This window comes from Scyliorhinus canicula, chromosome 12 (genome assembly GCF_902713615.1).
Source record: "Scyliorhinus canicula chromosome 12, sScyCan1.1, whole genome shotgun sequence".
In the NCBI taxonomy this organism is placed as follows: Eukaryota; Metazoa; Chordata; class Chondrichthyes; order Carcharhiniformes; family Scyliorhinidae; genus Scyliorhinus; species Scyliorhinus canicula.
In genome coordinates this window covers 112,171,554-112,198,356 of record NC_052157.1, presented here as the reverse complement: position 1 = coordinate 112,198,356, position 26,803 = coordinate 112,171,554, and the positions used below count along the sequence as shown (strand labels likewise).

Here is a 26,803-nt window from a genome sequence, read left to right as displayed (position 1 = left end):
CTTGCTTTTTATGCACGTGTGAAAAGCCTTGTGATTTCCTTAACCCTATTTGGCAATGACTTTTCGTGACCCCTTCTAGCCGTCCTGACTCCTTGCTTAAGTTCCTTCCTACTTTCCTTATATTCCACACAGCTTCATCTGTTATAATTGTTATAATTAGCCTTCCCCCAATTTAGCACATTCACTCTAGGACCACTCTTATCCTTGTCCACCAGCACTTTAAAACTTACTGAATTGTGGTCGCTGTTCCCGAAATGCTCCCCTACTGAAACTTCCACCACCTGGCCGGGCTCATTCCCCAATACCAGGTCCAGTACAGCCCCTTCCCTAGTTGGACTGTCTACATATTGTTTTAAGAAGCCCTCTTGGATGCTCCTTACAAACTCTGCCCCGTCTAAGCCCCTAGCACTAAATGAGTCCTAGTCAATATTGGGGAAGTTGAAGTCTCCCATCACAACAACCCTGTTGTTTTTACTCGTGTCCAAAATCTGTCTACCTATCTGCTCCTCTATCTCCTGCTGGCTGTTGGGAGGCCTGTAGTAAACCCCCAACATTGTGACTGCACCCTTCTTATTCCTGATCTCTATCCATATAGCCTCGCTGCCCTCTGAGGTGTGCTCCCATAGTATAGCTGTGATATTCTCCCTAACCAGTAGCGCAACTCCGCCATCCCTTTTACATCCCCCTCTATCCTGCCTGAAACATCTAAATCCTGGAACATTTAGCTGCCAATCCTGTCCTTCCCTCAACCAGGTCTCTAATGGCAACATCATAGTTCCAAGTACTAATCCAAACTCTTAAGTTCATCTGCCTTACCCGTAATACTTCTTGCATTAAAACATATGCACTTCAGGCCTCTGTTTTCAGCAACATCTCCCTGTCTGCTCTTCCTCAGAGCCATACTGGCCCTATTCTCTAGTTCTCCCTCAATGCTTTAACCTTCTGACCTATTGCTCCGGTACCTACCCCCCTGCCATACTAGTTTAAACCCTCCCGTGTGACACTAGCAAACCTCGCGGTCAGGATATTTATGCCTCTCCAGCTTAGATGCAACCCGTCCTTCTGATACAGGTCACACCTGCCCCGGAAGAGCTCCCAGTGGTCCAGATAACGGAATTAGATGGGGCGAAAAAGGCAAGATACAAAGAGGGAATGTTGACTCACTACTTATGTGCACGTTGTAGCAGCTGGTGATTGAACAATACCAAAAATGACAGTCACCCGAAACAGGCAAAGCCTGTCCATAAAACCAGCAATTCTGTAAATTGAATTTACATAAATATGGGATTTACCTGTGTAGGGTGGATATGATGTCCAAAGCTTATATTTTGCTGCATATATTTTAGACATTACTCTATTGAAGTTCTGATAACGTTCTTGGTTAGAAGAGTGAAGGATCATTACTGATATTGATATTTCCTGAATTGAATTGTTATAATGGATTATACCTACATTCTTTTTGTCTATAACATCTTGTAGTTTTACCAAGCATTGCCCCTTGGATCTGCCTAGTAGCTAGAGTGGATCTTGTTTTTAATAGAGATGTCCTTGACATGCGATTATCTTGTCAAGATTGACTTCTCATTGCCACATTTTGATTGCTCTCCAGCTTGTGAAATGCAGGAGAAAACACATTGAATGTGTATGGTCATATTGTTTATTTTAAGCAAAGTTGTGGCTCAGTTCTAATACTCGTGCTTCTGATCCCTGACCAGTGCATGGTTTAGTGTTGATTTCTGTTCCGACTCCTAAGTTATTATATGGCCTACAGTCTTCCTCTCTGCGCACCAAGTGAGAGTCGATGAGGTATATTGCTTGTCTGCTATGATTTTAAAAAATTAGTAGGCCTAATACACTTGTCCAACATTAGGGGATAAAATTCTGCACAAGCATGTAGAATGTAGTGACAATTCAATATTGTGATAATCAAAAGTAGTAGCTTGTCACACACACACTAATATTGAATTTCTTCCATTTACGGAAGATAGTTACTGCGCGAGTAGAAAATACATGCACCCTTTTTCCTTCTGTATAAATTAGTACTGTAACCTGGGGAGAAGCAGCTTTTTAATGTGAGAAGCGATAATGAATTATAGGTTTAGGTGCCCACATATTAATTTATTTGACGGTGGCATAATTAGGACTGTGAACTTGTCTCCCCTTTGCTATAGCTTCAGTGAAGTTTTTTTTCTTGTACCTTCACAGTAATCTGTTAAACAAAATGACTTGTTTTATGAACATATGACGTGTAGCAGGAGTAGCTACAAATGTTTGTTTCTAAATATTATTGAGCTAGCAGATGTTTCTAACATTAATGTTTTCAATGGAATTCAGATTTGTCAAAGAAGTTGTAATGGTGTTATTTGGTCAGGCATTTATTAATAATCAGGCAACCTTTTTGCTGCGAGACAAAGTACTCACAAAATGCTCATTATTTCATCACCATTGCACCAGGTAATGATGCAATTAACAGTAGATACTTTCACAGGTGTATTGTAAATCAGTTTTGTTAATATTTTTTATTTTTCTATTAGACCAGAACTGTTAGCAAATGAGCAGGAAGAAACAACTCCAGACAAAACTGTCCCAGGAGGTATGAATTCAAATTCTTATGAATAACCCAGCAAAGGCGGTGCAGATGACGGGTGGCAGGACCTCTATTTACATTGCTAGGGCTGAATGTCAACACTCTGACAACTACCCCCACCTGGACCATGACTCCCACCATTGAACAACAGGCTGAGATTTCTAGACCCATATCAACTTTATATCCTCTAGAGATTTTCCACCAGCCCATCCCCTTCTTCCTAAACACAATTTACCACCTCTGTATAAGCTGTTTTGTATCTCCTGAAGATCCACAAATGGGGTTGTCCACATCGACTTCCATTTCTGCCTGCTCCTGTTCCACAAAACCTATTCGTCTTAACTTTAATCCCCCAGTCTCTACTCACTTCTGCAATTCTTTTGATGCCCCTTGCTTTAGAAAATTTCAGGTTTGTTACTAACTGTTTCCTTTTCTCTACAAATATACCTATGAACTTGCATTCCTCATCATGTGCCCTTTGTTTCCTTGAGCAGCAATCCCACTAGTCCCACGACCTCTGGTCTCTTCTGCTTCGCTGAACTTGTGGTCACATTTGAAAAGTTTTCCTTCAGCTCAATTCATTTTTCTTCAGATAGAAGGACATACCAACCCTGAAGGAAGTCATTTATCCCATCATGCCAGAGTTTTTTGAAATAATTATCCAATTAGTCCCATTCCTCTGCCCTTTCCCTAAACCTTGCAAATATTTCTGCCTTTATTTTTCTAGTTCCTTGTTGCTTCCACCACTCTTAAGGTAGTGTATTTCAGACCATCATAACTCAATGACATAAAAAAGTTTCCTCATCTCCCATCTGGTTCTTTTGCAAATTGCTGTCTCTCGTTAATTAGTTCTGCCACTGGAATTGCTTTCTCATCATTTACTCTATCAAGATCCTTTGGATTTGGGTATCTTGGAGAGAACCAACACCCTTGCTTTCTCCATGCAGCTAAAGTCCTGAATCTCTTGTAATATTTGAGTAAATTTTCTCTGCATCCTCGCTAGCCACGCACATTGGGAAGAATGTCAAGGTCTTAGAGATTTGTAGATTTTCATCCCTGGGTATTTCACTTTCTGCAGCTCCATTAAAATTGCAGCTTCATATTGTCTGTGCATTTCTTCTGCCAAAATGCTTCACTTCATACTTTTCGCATTCAATGGTATCTGCCCTGTGCATGACTATTTCACCAAGTCTGTCTGTCCTTATGAAGTCTGTCCTCACTCTCAACTACATTTGAGTTTCATGTCATATGTTTCTTTTTGTTAGATATGTTGAACAGAGTCCTACTTCCTACTCTTTCCCCTTGTGGGTGGAATTTAGAACTATGGGGTCCAATTTATTAAAAAAAAGGTCTCCAATTTAAGACTGATAAAATGGAATTTCATTTGTCGGCCACTGGCCTTTGGAATGTCCTGCCCCAGAGAGCAGTGGAGGTCAGTAATTGAATACATTAAGGCTGTATTAGACAAATATTTGAATGAGCAGGAAGTCAAAGATTATGGCAGGTGGACAGGTATGAAAGTGGAATTATGGCCACTATCGGATCAGTCATGATCTTCTTGAATGGTGGAGCAGGCTTGAGAAACCCAATTGTCTACTCCTTTTTAAACCTAGAGATCTACAGAAAACCCCATCCTGATCTTTTCCCATTATGTATATAATTTTGCTCTGTTTTCTGCTCATCTAGATTTAGTATCAAATTTTCATACGTATTGCATGGGCCATTTCTGACTTTTCCTTTTGTTCTAAGCTCCCCTATCTCAGTAGATGAACTGTCCACTGGCATTAATTACAAACCCAGCAACCCCACTTCTAAAAACTGCGTTGTTCTTTCAATTCCTCTGGCTCCACTATATCTGCTCTCGTACTAGCTTCCACATCAGAGGTTCTAAAATATTGTCCTTTTCCCTGAGCGATGAATTCCCTATTGTGATTGCTGGAATCTTTACCTGACAGGATATTTGTCTCCTATGTTTGTGCTTTGCCGCCTTCTTCATTGTTACATAGATATAGAACAGCACAGAACAGGCCCTTCAGCTCTCGATGTTGTGCCGAGCAATGATCACCCTACTCAAACCCTATACCCGTAACCCAACAACCCCCCCTTAACCTTACATTTTAGGACACTACGGGCAATTTAGCATGGCCAATCCACCTAACCCGCACATCTTTGGACTGTGGGAGGAAACCGGAGAACCCGGAGGAAACCCACGCACACACGGGGAGGACGTGCAGACTCCGCACAGACAGTGACCCAGCCGGGAATCGAACCTGGGACCCTGGAGCTGTGAAGCATTTATGCTAACCACCATGCTACCGTGCTGCCCCGATATTGCTCAGATATTTGATGGCATCCCTTGCCCTTGTCTTCAACATCATCTGCATTTGATAAATTATCTAAATACATTATAGCATTTATTTATTAACATGTGTCTATAGCCATGTTTTTATTTTATAAACTCATATTTTCATGTTCATAATGGAAATTGCTTTAATAAATGTTGAAACAGCAAACATTAATGCCAAAAACAAATAGGTTATGCAGATTGCTAAGACATGAGAAATGGCGAAAGACTTTGGGCAGAATTTTCTGGCCATCCCCACCAAAGTCAACGGGGATTTGAATGGATCGCTCCATCGGCCATGGGAAAACTTGTCACGGTGGGGCCAGAAGGCTTGGCGATTAAGTAAAAGAAAATGCTGGGCAGCACAGTGGCGCAATGGGTTAGCTCTGCTGCCTCACGGCGCCGAGGTCCCAGGTTCGATCCTGGCTCTGGGTCACTCCTGTATGGAGTTTGCAAATTCTCCCCGTGTTTGCGTGGGTTTTGCCCCCACAACTTAAAAATGTGCAAGTAGGTGGATTGGCCATGCTAAATTGCCCCTTAATTGAAAAAAAATGAATTGGGTACTCTAAATTTTTTAAAAAGAAAAAAAAGTAAAAGAAAATGCTGCTGTAGACCGTTTTCTAAAAATTGTTTTTCTAATAGTTACAAGTATGTATCTCATTAACCTAGCATTTTATTTGCAATTCATTATATTTGACCACCTGGTGCTGTGCCATGCAGTTAAGTGGATCACTAAGTGAAAAATTTGGACGCCACTCTCCTATTTACAAACTGTGTAGAAGCATAATATATCTTGTCACCTGAAATGTGTGTGCAATTAACGTAAAACACTGGTAAACCTTAATGCTCTGAATTTTCTGATGTGCTAAATGACCTGTAATCTCCTGGATCCACAGTGTAGGATTTGGGGGTAACTCCAAAGATGCATTGGGGAATCACTCTTGGGAGTCCACAGGTAAGCATTTGCACCACAATTGTCTAAAATCGCAAACAATTGCGCTGTGCTGGGAATCATCCGCCAGAGTGATTTAAATCACGGGTTTAAGGTGGTTCTCCCAGTGTTACACTAATAGGTAAACTGAAGAAGTTAGAAATAGAACCTGTATATATCTTAAATACACAGATTGATCTTCACACCACCTGACCCGAACCATCCTACGTTGATTGCCACTCCGAGCAAGTTATGGCTCAATGTTTCACAAAAATAACCTAAAATGGTTACTGTGTACTTTTTTATTTTGAGTTTAAATGATTAATTTGGAAATCATCTGCTAGATAAGGAGTCCAGATACGTTCACTAAGTTCTCAACATTTCCAATTTCCAGCAAAAGAAGAGTGGAATACCAGAATCACTAAACTAAGGAGGATGGTTGAAGAACTTTTCAGCAGGAAATACGGTACTTTTCCCCCACAAATTTCTTTTGGTTGAATTCACTTTTCATTTCTTAGCTATACTGATCATCTTGAAATTGAAATCTCCAGCTATAAATGGTCCCTTTTACTGATTTGATGCATGCTTTCTCTTTGATGCATCCTCGTGTTAAGGGTTTGGAAAAGAAGCAATTTATGGCTGTTTCACTCCCTCAAATTATATATTATCCAATGGTCACATGCTGGAATACCAATTTCTTCTCATTGCAACCATGAGAATGTAACCCGTGCTCCTTGTCCTGGTAGCTCTGAAGAAGTTCAAAAGCATGCCAACTTGCATTACATACCTGTTGGTAAAATAATTAGCTAAATAGTGGCATGAATTGCTCCAATAAATCACAATTTTAAGGCCTTTAGAAGCTTCTAATTCGTTCAACAACGGTATTTGAGAATCAACTGTAGACTTCAAGTAGTAATCTTGGAAATTAATATATTTTGTGGCAGGATGTGGCAGGACCAGCATTTGTTACCCTTCCCTGAGGGCATTTAAGAGTCAACCACATTGCTGACGTTTCCATTAATGGGTGCGCGGCAAATAATACATTGCTGATGTCATGGAAGTATCCCTTTAAGAAATGTTTTGTCTTATCAAATGGCTTCAGTGATGTTATTGTGTGGGTGGAGCTGGGCTCTGGTTCTGGGTTTTACTTTAGTTTTGGTTTGGGCTGTTTTGTGGCTCTGAGTTTTTCTGCTTTTGTTTTCACATTTGGATGCTGTATTCAGACAGAGAAGTCTTGTCTTGTCTCTCTGCATGCTAAAAGGTGTCTCCAGATTACTTAATAACTTAAAAGTGATAACTGTTTTCTGGAAGGAAATCAAACCTACTGTTTTGGTAAAAGGGTTTTCTGGTTTATGGGATGTTGTTATTAAATTGAAACAGTTAAGAGGAATTCATTAAGGGTTATAAGTACATTACTGAAGCTGTGTAGGGTATTTATGTTTGTAGTTGATAACAATGCTTACTGTGTGTTTATAAAAATGCTAACTAAATTTAGAAAATAAACTTTGTTTCTGATTAAAAGTGCTTAAGGCCTCTGTTGAATAACAGCTGAAAGGCAGCCCCTTGTGCTCCTCGTAACCAAAATCTATAAACAGGGTCCGATGAACTCCATGATATACTTTGGAGTTTTCTAAACCCTGGCCCATAACAGTGGCAGATAATATCACCAATTTGACGAATGAACAACAAGACAGATTACCTGATCTTCTGTCAAGATACAGTCCAATTTGGTGTGTGAATCAACTCATGGTTTGATATTGGATCAGAATAGATTTACTCGGTGTTTCCGCAGATTGTGCCTAATCTGCTGACCGTTTCCTGTATGTTTTTATTAACATTATGTTGTTGCCTTATTGTAATTCTGATGTTTTGATTGCTACAGCTGAAGCCATGGGACAGACACAAGCAATGATTGTGCCCTATCGTAAATTTGAATCTCATCCTAAAGAACTATATGTGGAGGGTTTACCTGACAACATTCCATTCCGAAGCCCTTCTTGGTATGGTATCCCGAGGCTTGAGAAGATCCTACAATCAAGTGATCGAGTTAAGTTTGTTATTAAAAGGTAGGTTAAGTTCCCTTTTTATTTTAAGATACAATCTTTGAATTTTAAACTTCTCCTTAGTTGAGTGTTTTTTATTAAATGCTCTCTGATTGGCATTTGCTTGGTGTGAAACTTAGTGTGCAGCACTCCAGATGTACAGCCAGGTTTTCTCTCCAGATTTTCTGGCACTCTGTGCACAGAGAATCTGGGGACATGTTTTATGTTGTCACACTGGCAACCCAAAGCCTGATAGAGCCGACAACGTTGATCTGTGTTGAAACAAATCCCTCGCGCATACCCCACATACGCATAATGGGGCAAACCCCTCACACACAAAACCCTACTGGGGACTATACTTACCTTTGCACCCCTGTTGAATTCCCTTCGACAGCTTCCCGTTTTGCAGTAGTTGCAGTAAACATCGTCGACGTGATATCTCATCGGCGAAGGGGCGATTCTCCACCTGGGGGAATATATGATGGGGAAGCCCTTTAGTATTTAGAGTACCCAATTAATTTTTTCCAATTAAGGGGAAATTTAGCATGGCCAATCCACCTACCCTGCACATCTTTGGGTTGTGGAGGTGAAACCCGTGCAAACGCGGGGAGAATGTGCAAACTCCAAACGGACAGTGACACAGAGCCGGGATCGAACCTGGGACCTCGGCGCCGTGAGGCAGCCTTCCTAACCACTGTGCCATCATGCTGCCCTTAAATACATTTAAATTTATTTAAACGTGGGCAGGAACATCATTTCGTCCCTTGTGAGATGTGCGGGGAAATCTGAGAACATGATCTCGCCATCAAGATTCTCATTCCCATGGTATTGCAGGAATTTCTGCCAGCGTCGCTATTTTCGTCTGCAGTGAACACCAGCTGAAAACCCCTCATGTTTTTGAGGAGTTGATAAGTAAATCCTTTTGAAGTTAATGTAACTTGTAGGTTAATAGTAAAAAAAGGTTAGGTTTAAAGTTAATGTTTTAATTAAGATTGGAAAATTAATTTCCCTTTAATTCTATTTAGTCTAACAAACTCAATTTTTATTCTAGATCAGAACTACTGGTTAATGAGCAAAGCGAAACCCATGTACGATTAAACGTAACAGGTAAGAGTCTTTTCTCTCTCCATACTATCCTGGTACAAGCTAAATAAATGCAGATATTGATGAGGGAGTTTAATCGGCACCTTCCTGTGCAAGGTGTATGCTGTATTTTTGACATCAGTCATGGCTCATTGGTAACACTCTTGCTTCTAAGTTAGTAAGTTATATATTCAAGTCTAACTCAAGATTTGATTATGTAGGGGTTATGTAGGGGACCTTTAAAATAAAATATGTTGACTTGCTTCCCTCTTCCAGTTGTAATCATGCTGGCTACATTGTTAATTGTTGAGTGCATTTGGGTGACTGAGGTGCCTGCTGGAAGCAGACAGGACCGTATGAATTTATACATATTGGGGTGCTATTAAATCACCACCTCATTTTGCTAACCACTGTAAAAGAGTTCAACTCCCCAGTGCTAAATGACAGGAAAATAAATGGTCTTTCACCATGTTCTTTGGGCTTATGCTCAACTTAGTGTCTTCTGTCATCTACTTTAGTACTATCCTGTCATGAATCAAAAATTGCAGCACATTCTGCGCTGGTTTTGCCATTGCCTTCTAGATAACTTAAGTTGATAAAATTTTAAATATTCTGTACATCAGACTGGAGATGGCAGTAAGCTAGCAGAGTTGGGAGAAGAAAAATAAATATTCTAGTAATCCATTATATTTTTGTAACCTCGATCATAGCTGTATTTAAGCTGACAAATAGATCTGGATGGATGTTGTTATCTGTTGTTTTACAGTGTATGCAAATTAGCTGCTACATCCAAACACCAGTGGCCACACTTAATGACATTTAATTTGGTTATGAAACAATTTTGACACATGTGCCTATGAAAACACTATGTTAATTGAAGTTCCTTTATTTTGTCTTTTTCCTTTCCTTTTTTCTTGCCTTTGATTGAATCAGAGGAGCAGCATAAACTATAAATGCTTTGGTTCCCTAATTAGTTGACTTTTGGGTATCAATAATATTATTATGAGCCATGTTGTACCTGGTTCACCTAATTTCTCAATACAATGTTATGACACCGTGGGCTAGTGTGCGGTCAATTCCAGCCCCACTTGACCTGGAGCAACACAGATGGAATTAGATTTTATTTAAAATACCCAAATTCCTTGGTTGAGCTCCGTAAACTACTATCACCAGGTTTGTAACTTTAAAACACAAGTAGCCTTTTATTATAATTAATTTCAGAATTAAACAGACAAAAAATTAACCAACCACTACCCTTTATCCCAACCACTCCCCTTCCTAACTCACCGGCTCTCTCTAATTAATATATATATAATACACAATCACGCAACACAGAGGGGAAAGGGTGGTGGAAAGGGAAAGAAACTATAAATAAAAATAAGATAAGGATCTTTGCACTGGGAAGAGTTCCAGTCAATGGCTTTCTGAAGTTCAGGCTTTCCTTTTGGTATGACTTCCTTCTAGGCGTGAGATGGTTTTCACTGGCAAGGCTGCCTGCTTTCTCAGCAAACTCAGCATCATTTCGGAGTTACTTTCAAGGATGTGCCAGACACTCCTTTCAGCAAGCAGGGGGGGTAAAGAGCTTCCAAGATCTAAACACTTATGCTAAGTTCTCTCAGAAAGCACAACACAGGAACCAATCACTGATTGTTGCCAGGCAGAATACTGTCCCCAGCCAACCCACTGATTGCCAGTTAACCAATTTAGCCAACTCCTGCAAAGCTGGCTCTCAAGATCTACCCAGTGCCGAAGAGTCTGGTTTCTCCTCTTCAAAATGCAAAGCCTAAGAACGCAGCGTCCTGGCAAGCAGGCTGTTTCAACTTCGTCTTCTGTTTAAAGGCACATCCCAATTATGAGTCCATAGGCCAACATAATAAAATGAAAGAAATGGGCACAAAGGAAATAAGCAGGAAGGACTCCTTCAACAGTAATTACATAATAATATTTATTAGTGTCACAAGTAGGTTTACATTAACACTGCAATGAAATAGGGGTGGCATGTGATGCAGTGGTTAGCACTGGGTCTGTGGCGCTGAGGACCCGGGTTCGATTCCTGGCCCTGCGTCACTGTCCGTGGGAGTTTGCACATTCTCCCCATGTCTGCGTGGGTTTCACCCCACAACCCAAAGGTGTGCAGGTTAGGTGGCTTGGCCATGCTAAATTTACCCCTTAATTGGAGAAAAAATAAATGGGTATTCTAAATTTATTTTAAAAAACACTGCAATGAAGTTACTGTGAAAATCCCCTAGTCGCCACACTCCGCCACCTGTTCGGATACACTGAGGGAGAATTCAGAATGTCCAATTCACCTAACAGCACATCCTTTGGGACTTGTGAGAGGAAACCGGAGCACCCGGAGGAAACCCACGCAGACACGAGGAGAACGTGTGGACTCCGCACAGACAGTGACCCAAGCCGGAAATCGAGTCTGGATTCCTGGCGCTGTGAAGAAATAGTGCTAACCAATGTGCTACCGTGCCATTTTGACACTTTTGCCACATGTGGCAGTGTGATTTGACATTTGTAACTATAGTTTTTTGGTGCTAATTATTTATGTTAAAACTATTTTCTCATCAATCTGTGTCATTTTCTGAGCAAATGGGAGATGTGTGTCACTCGTTTGCCTGAGCTTGAGATTTTGAGGAATTCCAAATGCAACTGCTCCTGATATTTGACACTCCTGATATATTTAATTGTGCTTCACTAGATTGGATGATCAAGTAGGAGCACTTTTGTAATATTTTCAAAGATTGAAGTGGCTAAGAGTTGATCACCCTCAGTCAGGGGCATGTGTCTTTTAGTGAGTCATGCACCATTTTGCTGTACAATGTCCATTGGGGTGGAAGTTGAACGAAATGACCAATTGTGGCTGTGAGCTTTCATTATATTTGCTGTTGCATTGTGAAAAGTCTGTTAGCAGAGGGACATTCATTGGAATTACTTTAAAAGTAAAATACATTGGAATGTCATGGTCCATGAACCTACCTGGGATTGTGAGTCAAGTGTGTGAAAGATATATTTTGGGGTGGGGAACAATGGTGAGTAACGTTTCTTAATGTTTACTTTGGCCTTTTAATTTTTGATTGTCATTCGCTGGCATGCACGAGTATTGGAAATGTATAACGGTAAACTCTGAATGCCTTCAATCTGTTTCTCCATTATTCTCTTTCTCAGTTTTGTTTCCAGCTGTGCTACCCATTTCAACATTCAAATACTCAATCTAGCTCTCATTGTAAAAGTGTTAAGTTACTTGCCTGTGTAAAACATACTGAAATTCATTTTAGTATGACAGACTTAATTCTTAACTTAATTCAACAAATCAATCTTGCATGAGAAATATAAGAACTGATGTACATTTATTAATTGCAATTTAATGCTGCAAAAATTAGTTATGCACGTTCTTGAGATTGTAAGTATGCTGGCTAGCTGGATATTCAAATTGGTAAATTAGACTTACGAGAGGTTCTAATCATAAGCCTTCTAATCGTAAGCGTTTATTCATCTAAAAGTAGGTTTAAGTAAATGAAGGACTATATACTTGGAGTATCATAGGAGTTGTGGAAATTTATTTAACCATCTTCCTCTTCCATTCCATAATGGAAATTTGTTTTTAATGTGCTCTTTACCAAGTGTTTATTTCATGTTGATACATGTTGACTTTAATGGCCCATATCTTCCTCAACAGTCCAGTGGCGCTGTGCTTACAATGACTTTATAACTTGATTGACTCAACTTAATACATTGTTGTCATTGTTTGCTCTATCCTAGTTGAGAAAATGTTGGAGTGTGAAGTAGTTTTAAAAAATGTTGTTATATTTCAGACTTTCTTGAAATTATTTTTGGACTGTAATTAGTGAGTTATGATTCCATGTCTCTACGATAGCAACACTGATGAGTCTAAGAGGATCTATGTTTCAAAAACAGGTCACTGGTTCTGTTTACTGCTTCAGGTACACGTGTGCATTTGCAATTGAAAAATCTTTCAGGTTGACATTTGAAATGGCCCAGAAAAACTTTCTATTGTGCCTGTATCAGCTTTATATTCCATGCTGGTTCATCTATATTTGCAGGCTCTATGTGTCGCTTTAATTTTGTATTTTCCTTACTGCATTGTACTTTCTGATTTATGCAGGTTCTGACCCTAACACTGATCATTTTAGGGACAGACTGATGCCATCTTTTGCTGATGCCTCAGGTACCACGCACTGTTTTTAATCAATGACACTTTCATGTTTCAGCACAAAAATGTCATTATCTGAACCTTGTCATACTTTCTTCTGGTGCAACTAGAAAGGCAGTGCATTATAAAAATGCTATCGTTGTGCACAACTAATGACCAACACACGCAAAGGAGTGTTTAGAAAAAATGAACCAAAGAATTCCAACAGCATGTGGTATCAGTCTGTTTCTAATATAATAAACATACATGAAATAGACTTAGTGCATATATTTTTATAAGCTCCACAAGTTTTGGATAATACATTATTCATTCCTCCTCAGGAAGAAGAAACCAGTGTCTAAAGTTAACATAGTTTGGAATCTCTAAGCCTTTGCCCTGGAATAAAATGTAACTGAACTAAGTGATCCAACAGAACTAAAGCTAAAATCTACATTCAGGTTCATCATCCATTTTAGTCCTTGATACTTTCTTAACTCCAGCTCAAAATCACTTGTTACAAATTTTCCATAAAGATTCACGTGATCGGTTAACTCTGGTTAAATATTCACTGAGTTGTGGTGTTCACTACAGCAGAGTAGATTTGTTGCAGATTTTAGTTTAAAGTAATTATTTTCCACCATGCTTCTTTTATATTCCAGCAACTACTAGATACCATGGTAAAGCATATTACTTTAAGCATTTCAAAATTGAGTTTAAATAAGGAGCCCATTAACTGTGCTAATATTAAAGCATAGCTAAACTGCATGGAATACCTTGCCACTGTATCTATGTTTTTCTCTTGCAAAAGCTGATTGCAGCATCTTAGAATTAAAGAGACAATGTTCTTTTGTATATTCTCCTTTTAAGAGCAGGTTGCAATAAATACTATATTTAAAGAATTTATTATTACAATGCTTGCAAAACATTTTCCATTTTAGTTTATGTTAGAGCTCTATATGTATCTTTTATACTTAAACATTTGACATGACCATAGACTTAACACATCTGCCCGATATTTAACTCTTTCCTGTTAAGTTTTGCATTCTCACCCTTTGGCGTTACCGGAGTCATATTTGAAGTTTTAATTTGTTGTTCTTCGCTCATTGTGTTATAACATCTCATTTCCTGCACAATCCAAAACTTGTAGTCTTACCCATATTTTAAAAAAATATATTTACATATATGGATTTACTCACGTACTAGACCCTATTTGAAAGTGGGTCCTCCAACCTGTTGTGTTGTGAAAAATCCAGATGGGCCATTTGGAGGAGCAGCATGGATGATATTTTTCTCGTTAAGTGTATTATGGATATAATTATATCACTGATCGCACATTCCCGTACCGGCCTCCCCGAACAGGTGCTGGAATGTGGCGACTAGGGGCTTTTCGCAGTAACTTCATTGAAGCCTACTTGTGACAATAAGCGATTATTATTATCAGTATGCAACTCTGGCCGTTCAAAGTACTGCATATGATACAACATAACAGCTACGCTAATATGCTTTTTGCCAAGAAAGCAATGACTTGCATAATTTAATATGACAGTTCATGAGTAAATTGTTGGGGGCGGGGGGCTGCCAAACTTTAGGAAATACTACTGGGCGGCAAATATAGCCATAATTAGGTAGTGGAGGAGGGGTCGGTGTGGGAGCGGGTGGAGGAGGTTTCCGTAAGGGTACAAGATTGGGGGCATTGGTAACGGCTCCTCTGCCGTTCTCGTCGGCCAGGTACTCCACAAGCCCAGTGGCAGTGGTGGCCCTGAGAGTTTGGGGGCAGTGGCGGAAGCATATGGGAGTGAGGGAGCTTCAGTGTGGGATACAATTTGTGGTAATCACTGGTTTGTACCGAGGTGGGTTTCAGAGATGGCAGAGAGCAGTATTGAGAAGCTGGGGGATTTGTTTATTGATGGGAGCTTTCCCTGTTTGAAAGATCTGGAAGTGGAGTTTGAATTGCCGGGAGGGAATGGGTTTCAGTATCTGCAGGTAAGAGATTTTGTGCAAACGCAGGTTTTGACCTTTCCACTTCTACCGCTGCTAGGGATACAGGACAAGGTAGTTTCTAGAACTGGGGTGGGCGAGGGGAAGGTATCGGAAATCTGTAAATAACTTATGGAGTGGGAGGAAACCCGGATTGATGAGCTAAAGCGTAAATCGGAAGATGAAGTTGGCAAAGGAGTTAGAGGCGGATTTGTGGGAGGATGCCCTGAGCAGAGTCGATACGTCCTCATCATGTGCCAGGCTCAGCCTGATACAATTCAAGGTGGCTCACCGGGTACGCATGACAGTTTCCCACATGAGCAGGTTTTTTGGGGTGGAGGACAGGTGTGTGAGGTATGCAGGAGGGCCCGCAAACATTGCCCATATGTTTTGGGCATGTCCGAAGCTTGAGAGATTGTGGCAGGGATTTGCGGATGTCATGTCCATGGTGCTAAAAACGAGGGTGGCACCAAGTCCAGAGGTGGCGATTTCTTGGAGTGTCGGAAGACCCGGGAGTCCAGGGGGCGAGAGAATCTGACGTTTTGGCCATTGCCTCCTTGGTAGCCTGGAGACAGATCTTGCTAGCGTAGAGAGACTCGAAGCCCCCAAAATCAGGGGTATGTATGGGTTTGCGACATGGCTGGGTTTCTCAGGCTTGAGAAAGTTAAGTTTGCCCTGAAAGTATCAACGTTGGGGTTCGTTCGGAGGTGACAGCCGTTTATCGACTTCTTCAGAGAAAACTAAACTCTGTTAGCAGATTCGATAAGTGGGGGAAGGGTGTAGGATATTTTTGTCTAGCTTAGGCGGTATCAGGGGTATGTATGGGTTTGCGACATGGCTGGGTTTCTCAGGCTTGAGAAAGTTAAGTTTGCCCTGAAAGTATCAACGTTGGGGTTCGTTCGGAGGTGACAGCCGTTTATCGACTTCTTCAGAGAAAACTAAACTCTGTTAGCAGATTCGATAAGTGGGGGAAGGGTGTAGGATATTTTTGTCTAGCTTAGGCGGGAATGGTGGGAGATGGAGGGGTGTGTTACGTGCTGAACTATGTTTACATTTGTCTTTGCATCTTTTGTTATGAAACCATAAATGCCGTAATAAAATGTTAAAAAAATATATATGATAGTTCATGATTAGGGTATAAATGTTTTCGGGGAGTTCAGTGTCATAGTCCCACTATGTTATGCACATAGCTGGAAGCCTTCAGGGATGTCTCTTTCTTCTAACAATATACATGAGGAAATTTATTTGGGAATTATGGGACGAGGGTTCAATATTGTCTATTTTTATAATTCCATTTTCACTCTGTCACCAGGAAGGCTCAATTACTATTGAACTTCTAACTTGTCGGGGATATCAAAGACTGTTGGGTCCAAAGATGTGTTGCTAGACAGTTGCATTATTTAATTACACTTATCACCCACACTACAGATTTGTAATATTTAGTGTCAACAGTTAAAGCAATATAAGTTCAGTATCAATAATTAAAACAGTACAGTTCTAATAAGGTCCTCCTCCATTAGGTAACATACCCTAGGGGGGGCTTGTTGACCATGACCTTCCATTGGATTGATTCAAGATTATGCTTGGCAAAGTACTGCAGTGGTTTGCCGTTGCCTTCTGCAGTGTCTGGTCAGGAGGTACTGCCACTCTCAACACCTGTCATTGGCATATTGGAAGGATTTGCGGACTGATAATCAACTCATCCAATAACAAAATAATCAAATCCTTAAGTGGGGCTTGAACCTGGAGCTTCTGGCCCGAGGTACGGGAAACTTTCTCTGTACTAGAAGACCTCATAACTAATAGATCAGAAGAACCAAATTGAATACAGTGAAGTTCTGCCTTTCGTGGCTTCTTTCCTGAATTTGTTTACCCGCACAAAAGTGATTGAACACTGGATTGCCCACTGCGACCCCAGATCTTTGCCTAGCTGTAAAAGGTTGTACCTGAGCAAATACTGGAATTGAAAAAATGAAAAACCAGCATTTAGAAGATTAAAAAAAAAACAAGATTTCCCTGGTGTATTTCCCCAGTAGGAAGTGTGCACTGCACATGGGTCACCTGGAACTGCACATGATTTACAAGACAAGTAACTCCTGACCATTATTTTACAGTGCAGGTACAGTACTTAATTAAAACTGAGTCCTTGTTCTTGCTTTGTTAAATAATATCTCCTGTAAAATTGTCTTTAATTTACTCAAAAGTGCATTTTTAATTGCCTATGCACCTTAAAAACAATCAAATTTTGGGATCGCATTTACTTCCATTGGAAAGTATGTTTGCCATTCATGATTTTGCCCTTCATGAGAATTCACGGGAACATAATCTCCGTAACTGTGCAAGTAGAACAAACTTTGGTTTTACAACAGCAGTGTCAATTATCTTTGTCAGCAGTTCCCTTCTGACTTAAAACTTTGGAATGTAATGCTATATAGTGCAAGAATTGCAGAATGATCTTCAAAGCCAAGATTACGTAGCCACTTAACAAGTAAACCTTGTGTAATCTATTGCTCAAGTGATCATTGGTAAGCTTTTATTGTTGATTTCAAAACTTGGATTTAAGGAAAAAAGACCTCCTTCCTCAAGAAGCAAGTTAGTTGCTGTAATGGATAGTTCTATTTACCACTCTGGGGCATGCCTGATGCAGGCTTTTATACATCGTCTCATTATTTTTCTTTTCTTGGTTTAATAATGGCATCTTGAATATACTTGCTGTATTTCGTGTGCTTTAGTTTAACATTTCAGAAATTAGTCAAAACAATCTAAAACCACCATTCAACTTTCTAAACTTTATGTATTGACATTCATGCTTAAATATTCTTTCTTCTCTGTCTTAAAGCCTCAGTGGCCGCATGGCATCAATTTGCTGGAACTGAAATTCTAAGTAAATCTTTCACTGCAAATGCAGAAATATCTGAAATGGCCCGAATCAAAGGGCCCTGAACTTAATGTTTCCTAGAAAATTGTAGCAATCAGTTTAAGTCTACTGCATTCTTTATGCATCCAGTATGTAGGAATATTAGTGCCGGGCTTTGATTTTTTTGGGCAATTTTGTCTTAAGGTGCCATGCTATTGGTTGTCAGAGCAAAGAAGAGGAAATCTTGCACCTTGTCTCAATAGTTCAGTTTTGAAGAACTTTTCTTTATCTTGTGGCTACACATGTTTATCTTTCCACAGGATTTGCTGCTTAGTTTAAGTACCCACATTTTGTAAAGAAAATCATTTTATGATCACAACTTTTAGAATCCATCCTAAATAGCCTTTACAAAAGCGAAATATTGTGGATCCTAGAAATCTACGATGAAAACCATGCTGGAATACTCAGCAAATCAGACAGCATCTGCGGGGAGAAGCAGATTTTTAGATCGAGTGACTTTTCAGTTAAACATGAACTCCTGAGTTCTGATGAACAGAAATTGGCACCTAAAATAGTAACTCTGTTTCTCTGTGTCGCCTTTATTTGGCTCAACTTGCATTAAATTATTGACAGCTTTGAAAATTACAGTTACATCAGCTGCCCCTCGATTAGAGGATGACATTAGTTCTAAGTTTCTGCTATGGATGTTCGCGTGGCTGAACAGGCTGATTCACGACCACAGATATTGGAGCACATGGGACAAGAAGTTCCGTGAGGCATTGGAATCCAAAGTGCACATGGGACAGGAGGTTCTGTGAGGCAGTCGAATCCAAAGTGTAGGATTTGCTTTTGTTTTCTTTTTACCTCTATCACTGCTCTGCTCATTAAAACATTGCAACATAAAGCATAACGCAGGTCGATGGACACGTTGTCACCATTATGAATAATTGGTAACGATGGGCGGTACAGTGATGCAGCGATTAGCACTGCTGCTTACGGCGCTGAGGACCCTGGCTCGATCCCAGCCCCGGGTCACAATCTCCCCGTGTCTGCATGGGTTTCACCCCACAACCCAAAGATGTGCAGATTAGGTGGATTGGCCACACTAAATTGCCCCTTTTTTGGGGAAAAAAAATAATTGGGTACTCTTTTATTTTAAAAAAAAATGTTAAACAAATGATTGGTAACAAATCCCAGTCAGTGAAGTGCGCAAGATTTGATATTTCTGAAGCTTCAGTGTATCTTTGAAGTATTTTCTTTGCCCTCCCACTGGTTTACAACTTTGGCTATTTGAAAGTTGAGAAAACTAGACCTGTGAGGAAGACATTTTCAGCCTTCCACCTGCAGTATTTGGCCCAATTAAATTGGTTATGCATGGGTTTGCCGTGAATGCCTGTGGAGTTGGCCTTGAAAAACCCTGTGCACTAGGATTTTTGGTAACTTGTGGACGTCTTTGTTTTCAAGCACTTGTTGCCATAGTTTGCACATAGCTGGTGCAGCAGAACCAGTGTTGGATCTCCAGCCAGTGGTGGGCTTTTAAGAGAGGTAGCTGTCAATGTATGGGAAGTGCTCAGCATATTTCTGAGTGTCTCCGTCAACGTGTGCGTGAAGTAGAATATTTGGCTGGTCAGGTGTAGATGGAAGCAAGTTGTTTTTTTTAATAAATTTAGAGTACCCAATTATTTTTCTTTCCAATTAAGGGGCAATTTAGTGTGGGCAATCCACCTAACCTGCACCTTTGGGTTGTGGGGGTGAAACCCACGCAGACCTGGGGAGAATATGCAAATTCCACAAGGACAGTGACCCAGGGCCGGGATTTGAACCTGGGTCCTCAGCACTGTAGTCCCAGTGCTAACCGCTGCGCCACATGCCACCGTTTCAATTTTTTATTTTGACTATTCAAAGATGGGCCAAGTTTCTGTATACAAAATTGAAGAGATTGTGTGTGGCTTGCAAATCTACTGCAGAATGGGAAATGACAGTCATCTACAAACTGTAGATCATGCATCTTCATGAATTACCATGAATTGTGGTTGAGGGTTGTGTGTACTTTGACAATCTCTTGAATAATGCTATTGGAGCTCCTTGCTCTTTGTGGGGGCCCCCACATGGCAAAAGGTTGGAGGTGAAGTGCCACATAGTCCCAGAATTTGTCAACAGGTGATGGGAGACTGGCTGCTAAGATGAAAGAAGGTTTCAGTGGCAAGGTGGCCCCAGCCATAGTGATTTGAGACATCGCTGAAAATTGAGTATGTGCCTCGATTAGTAATTCATTTGCAATTTATATTGAGAAATGGCTGGTAGCAGTCATGCTCTTCTTATCTTTATAACTAGAATTGCTTCCAAGTGGTCCGCTTCCGATTGTTTTATCAAAGCAGTTCTATCTTTCTCTGCAATATGCAGAATCTGGTCTCTGGATTTGCCTTGCAAGGCATCTTTCTGTTCGATTTATTAATCGACGTCAGCCATCCTTTTCGGACTCATAACTTTGTAAACTTATGTTGCATTGTTAATTTATTATAAACATTAAATTTTTTCCTTACTGATTCTGACTGGATTTTCTGAATTTTACTTCCTGACTTCCAAATTAAAACTAAAATCTAATATTTACGCTAGTACTGCTTTATTTATCAAGGTGAAAAAAATTGACATTAAAATTCTGACCCTTAATATTTCACTGCTGATGGAGCTTATACTTGGTGTATCTATTATAAAGAATTAAGTCAAAAAGTCTTTTTGGGAGGATTCTTTTCTTGGTGAACTTCTACTCAAAGCCTTTCCAGGGTTAATGGTAGGCTTTGTCAGAAATATCTGTTGGCAGCAGCATTTTACAACAGTGTCTTCTTAACCTTTTCACTCCTTGACGAAGCATAGACCAAGGACAAATTCTCTCCATCTAATTCTGTCTTGAGTCATACACTTCAGTTGTTATTACTTATAGCCCTCGGCTGTGTTCTCTTTTTCCATGTCCCACCTCGTGTGTTTCTTTGTTTGCCTTCCTTTCTCTGTCCTTACGGGTTCCATGTGAGAGCTTGCTGTGTAATGTTGTTCTGTGACATCCTCAAAGTATGCCGTATCCAACTCTGCCTTTTGATTTGGAGGACCATCGGGTCTTGTCTTGTCTCCTCCATGAGCCTAATATTATTGATGGGATATGGCCAGTCTATCCTAAGGCTACTTCTGAGGCATCTGTTGATTAAAGGATTGGATTTTCATCAACATTGTTTTGATGATCCTCCGTGTTTCAGAGCTGTAAAGGAGAACTTTACTTTGAAGTTGAAGATCTTTAGCTTTGTGACCTTGATTTCCAGATGCTGGAGAGAGTGATGAATACTGTTCTACCCTTCCCAATTATGATCTTTCTATCATTGATTGTCCCACTGGTCGTACTTAGAAAACCACCAAGTTAGGTAAAAGATGTTACTTCATCCAGCTTGGCGTTCCTTATCTTAATGGAGTTGTTACTCCTAGTGCTTATTCACATTTTGTTTTCTCTATATTGATGTTAAGGCCAACATTGGTCAGTGTTTGCGTCAAGTGGCAGGTTTGATCTTGCGCCCATATATGGTTGTGTGATAATAAAGCCAAGTCATCCGTAAAGTCTAAATCTTCCAGCTGTACTGTGAGGGTCCATTATATGCCATTTCTTCTGCCTGATGTTATTTGCCTCAAAATCCAATCAATCGTAAGCAAATGTAGGAATGGTGACATCGAACCGCCTTGTCTCACAACAGTTTGTACATTAAATTTATCAGAAAATGTATCTATACAAGACACGACAGCTCATTCCATCTTGGGTAGTCTTCATGAGGGAGATTATTTTCCCTGGAACACCATAGCTCGCCATCAACTTCCATAGTGTGTTTTGGTCAATACTGTCAAATGCCCTATCGTAGTCTACAAAATTAATGTAGATCCATGTGTTCCATTCCAATAATTGTTTGATTATAATTGGTAGGGTTGCATCTGATCCATACAAGATCTTCCTTGGCGAAATCCTATAGTGTGTGGGAACGAATAATCCTTTCCTTGATGGAAAATGCATAGTTAAAATACATTTGAGACCAGACAGCAGTAATAATGGGAGAAAAACATGGTCAACTGACCATTACTAGATGTTGACCAGTGCTCTGATTATAAATCATCGAATATACCACGCAAGTCAGAATTATTCTGACATGAGTGCAATGCCTTTTGGTTCTTAAGAGTATGTCAGAAAAGGAGTACGTGACGTGGTATGGCTGAGTAAAACCTGTCTGAACTTGCAAGCAGAGCCAAAGTCCTGAACTGAACAAACTAATATGAACAATCAGCAATGATTATGTTTTATTCAGAACTTTGGAGCAAGAAATTCAGGTTGATCCAAAGGCTACCCATGGTCATTTAAGTTTCAGTCATTTATAAAACATTTTTTTCATTTAGGAATTTGCTTTTGCTCAGTCTCGGGACCATAATTGTTCAGCTTTGTTTAAGGAGGCAGACTTGAGTGGACCACCATTTCTTCTTGTGACATTTTCTTTGGGCCTACGGCTCAACAACCTTTAAATGGAAAGTTGTGTAATTGCTGAAACCAAAGTGACTGTATTGGAAAACTTTGATGGGAACAATCTAATTTTAATAAGTGTTTGGCATGGTTCATGTGATATTGTGATAAATTGATAGTCCTCAGCAACACTGAATGACAAGTAGTTTGCTTATGTATAAAATATCAACTTTGATATGAAGTACAGCTGCATCAGCTTCCTATTTGAAAGAAGGAACAAAGTATAGCTGTAACTCAAATTTCTCTGAGCCCCGGGCCGGAGAATCGCCGCAACTGCGCCACGACGCCGGTGTGCGATTCTCCGAGGTGCGGAGAATCGCCGCCATTTGCGCCGGCACGTTTGACTTTCCGCTGGTCGCTGCCGTCAGGAACTCTGCGGGAACAGTCGGGGGGGGGGGGGCTCCAATGGGGTCTGGCCCGCGATCGTGGCCCACCATTCGGCGGGCTGGCCTCTCCCTCCCCGGCCTACATCCTGGCGCAGCTGGCCCCTGAACACCGACCCCATGTTGGTCGGGGGCCGGCGCACTAAAGAAATCCCCTGCGCAGGTCGGCGCAGCCCAACTGCGCATGCGCAGGTTGGAGCGGCATGAACCGCTCCAGCGCCGTGCTGGCCCCCTGTGAGGACCAGAATCTGTCGTACCTGGGCCCTGTTCGCGCTGTTGTGAAATGCGACGGCATTCACGATGGCGCGAACACTTGGGCCCAATGTTGGAGAATCGCTCCCATATACTTTGCAATGCAAAATTAGAATACAATTTTTTTTAAACCTAGTTTGGTTGTGAAGAGACTTGACATGACACAGCAACAGAAGCGTATAGAAATTAATGTACTCTATACTTCTCTGATTGACTTTGGTTAATTAGGGAAAAGAAAATAACTTCAATATAGCGGAAGCAGTGATATTCCCATGCCAACTTTCTCAACTGAATGCATCCTTTGAGAAGTATAAGGAGTTTATAATCATCTGTCATGTTTAATCCAGCATTTAATGTTCATTCTTACTGAAAAGCTGCAGTGCAAGTACCTGTTGCTAGTAATTGTGGAGTTCACAATCTTAGAATCCAGATCAACATGCACTAAATATAATAAACTACAGGATATTGTACAAAATCACAACTAGTTACACTGGGTATTGTTAAATAAGCCTAAAAGTATTGAGACAGACTGATATTACTTAACTGAAATATGAACTCTGTACCCTGAGGATTATGCCTTTGAGGCTTTGTTCGATACATACAGAAAATTAATTTTGTTTCTGCTTTGCATGGTAGAATTTATGAACCATGTGGTGCATCACTCCTTGCGGTTTGTCAGATTGACAAAATTACAGAAATTTTTCTGATGGTATCGGACAGAGTCCTCCAGTTGCAAATGATAGCCTGTGTAGATAAAATAGATGTTTAGCACTTAAAAATAGTTTACTTATCTACTAGCACTAACAATGAACTTCAAAGTGTGTTTAATAGCTCCAAGCCTGTTGGATCAAGTCTGATGACTATTAAATACTAAGTGCATCCTGTGGTCTAATACTGCTAAAACACATTATTGATCTTTTTGTGAAAGTCACTTGTCCATCATTGTGTATTATTTGCTGTATTGAATATGGATCCGAAGATGTTTGGGTTTTGTCGAGATGACATGATGTAGCATTTACTATATTTATGTATTTTTAGCTTTTAGGTTAAACTTTTTAATAAGCAGTTGGAAGTATTTAAGAAAGGAAGAAGTTATGCACCATGTTAAATTATTTCAGGGAAAGAAGATTGGAATATCAGAATTACTAAACTAAGAAAACAGGTTGAGGAGATATTTAACACAAAATTTGGTAAGTTGCTTTCTCTCTTTTTTTGTAATGCGTATTTTTGAAATTAAGATGCCAAAGCTCTTTGACATAATGGTTCACTTCTTTGTCTGCAGCTGAAGCTCTGAACCTTCCAGAACCAGTGAAGGTTCCATATCCATTATTTGAGTCCAACCCACAGCATCTCTATGTGGAAGGGTTGCCAGATGGAATTCCTTTTAGAAGCCCAACGTGGTTTGGAATACCCAGACTGGAAAGGATCATTCGAGGGAGTGCAAAAGTTAAATTCTTTGTGAAAAAGTAAGACCCTCCTGTTGTTTTCTGTTTGATGTCTCATAACTAGAGCAGTAGAGAGAACTTTAAATAATGGGACCAGCAGGGTGGGGTGTGGTAAATTAGGAGAAAGAACAGGCAATAGAACAGATTAGTGATTTGGATAATGGTAACCAGAATGTGGCAGGAGAGGACAGAGCGTATAAACTGAAGACCAGAGTTTGCAAGAATGGTAAAGTCACTGAATTGAAAGCTTTGTATCTGAATGTGTACAGCTTTCATAATAAAATGAATTCATTGATAGCACAAATGGAAATAAATGTGTGTGATCTGGTGGCCATTTTATAGATGTGGTTACATGGAAACCAAGGTCAGGACATAAATATCCAAGTCTATTTGACATTGCTGAAGGACAGGAAACCAGGAAAAAGTGGCAGGGTAGCTCTGTTAATTAAGGATAATAGTACAGTAGTGAGAGATTACTTTAGTTCACAAGATCAAGTTGGGTAGAGATGAGAAATAGCAATGGTAAGAACATAGAACATAGAACGATACAGCGCAGTACAGGCCCTTCGGCCCACGATGTTGCACCGACATGGGAAGTCAAAAACTAAAGGCCATCTAACCTACACTATGCCATTATCATCCATATGCTTATCCAATAAACTTTTAAATGCCCTCAATGTTGGCGAGTTCACTACTGTTGCAGGTCGGGCATTCCACGGCCTCACCACTCTTTGCGTAAAAAACCTACCTCTGACCTCTGTCCTATATCTATTACCCCTCAATTTATGGCTATGTCCCCTCGTGCTAGCCACCTCCATCTGCGGGAGAAGGCTCTCACTGTCCACCCTATCTAACCCTCTGATCATTTTGTATGCCTCTATTAAGTCACCTCTTAACCTTCTTCTCTCTAACGAAAACAACCTCAAGTCCATCAGCCTTTCCTCATAAGATTTTCCCTCCATACCAGGCAACATCCTGGTAAATCTCCTCTGCACCCGTTCCAAAGCTTCCACGTCCTTCCTATAATGAGGCGACCAGAACTGTACGCAATACTCCAAATGCGGCCGTACTAGAGTTTTGTACAAGAAGCAGGTGTAGTTTATATAGGCCCACTTACGGTAGCTTTACTATAGAATCGCGTAGGAAATAATGGAGGCTTCTAAGAAAGCAACTGAATATTCATGGGCAATATTAATCTTCTTATAGATTGTCCAAATCAAATTGGCAAAGGTAGCATGGAAGATGAGTTGATCTGTGTCGATTTGGGATAATTTCATCAAACAAGTACGTTATATTGCCAACTAGGTCGCAGGCTATTATAGATTGGACAAATCAGATTAGCAAAAGTAGCTAGGAAGATGAGTTCATAGTGTATTTGGGACAATTTTTTTAAAGCTGTACATTCTAATGCCAACCAGATAGCAGGCAATTTTGGACCTGGAAATGTGCAATGAGACAGGATTAATTAGTGACCTTGAAGGAACCTCTAGGCAACAGTGCTCATAACATGGTAGAATTTCACATTCAGTGTTAAGATGAGAAGCATGGGTCAAAGATGTGTATCTTAAATGAGGACATCAAGTTGGCTAATGTGAACTGGGGAAAATAGGCCAGACAATAGAGAAGCAGTGACAGATGTTTAAGGAAACATTTCATAACTCTCAGCAAAGATATGTTCTATTTGAGAAAGAAAGTCTCTATGAAAAGGATATACCATCCCTGGCTAATTAAGGAAGTTAAAGAGAGTTTAAATTGTGGGGGGGTGGTGTAAGCGTACAGACTGAAGATTCATGGTAGGTCAGGAGATTGGGCAGCTTTAGAAACCAACTAAGAATGACAAAACAAAATGAGGAATAGGTTAGATTATTGGAGAAAGCTAGCTAAAGGTATTGAAACAGATGGGAAGAATTTCTACTAATAAAAGGAGAAAATACTGGAAAATCTCGGGTGTTCTGAAGAAGTCATCATATTGCCCTCTGTTCCTCTTTCCACAAATGCTGTCAGACTTGTTGAGATTTTCTAGCGTTTTCAGTTTTTATCTCTGATTTTCAGCATCCATAGTATTTTGCTTTTAGAGTCATAGAATTTACAGTGCAGAAGGAGGCCATTCGACCCATCGAGTCTGCGCCGGCCCTCGGAAAGAGCATCCTACTCACGCCCACACTTCCACCCCATCCCCATCCCCATAACCCAATAACCC

General features: G+C 40.3%; 1 protein-coding gene across 13 annotated transcripts in view; it reads left to right on the top strand.

The window, feature by feature from the left end:
• Positions 1 to 26,803, top strand: part of LOC119974673 (general transcription factor II-I-like) — a 195,368-nt gene that overhangs the window by 112,850 nt on the left and 55,715 nt on the right. For 12 of the 13 annotated variants that reach the window (XM_038813765.1, XM_038813764.1, XM_038813763.1 and 9 more), the window contains 7 exons: positions 2,535 to 2,593; positions 6,257 to 6,328; positions 7,745 to 7,928; positions 8,956 to 9,011; positions 13,120 to 13,182; positions 24,277 to 24,348; positions 24,441 to 24,624. In XM_038813765.1, coding sequence (XP_038669693.1) covers positions 2,535 to 2,593; positions 6,257 to 6,328; positions 7,745 to 7,928; positions 8,956 to 9,011; positions 13,120 to 13,182; positions 24,277 to 24,348; positions 24,441 to 24,624 — 690 coding nt within the window. The remainder of the gene's footprint in view (positions 1 to 2,534; positions 2,594 to 6,256; positions 6,329 to 7,744; positions 7,929 to 8,955; positions 9,012 to 13,119; positions 13,183 to 24,276; positions 24,349 to 24,440; positions 24,625 to 26,803) is intronic. The other variant, XM_038813768.1, reaches the window with a different exon arrangement.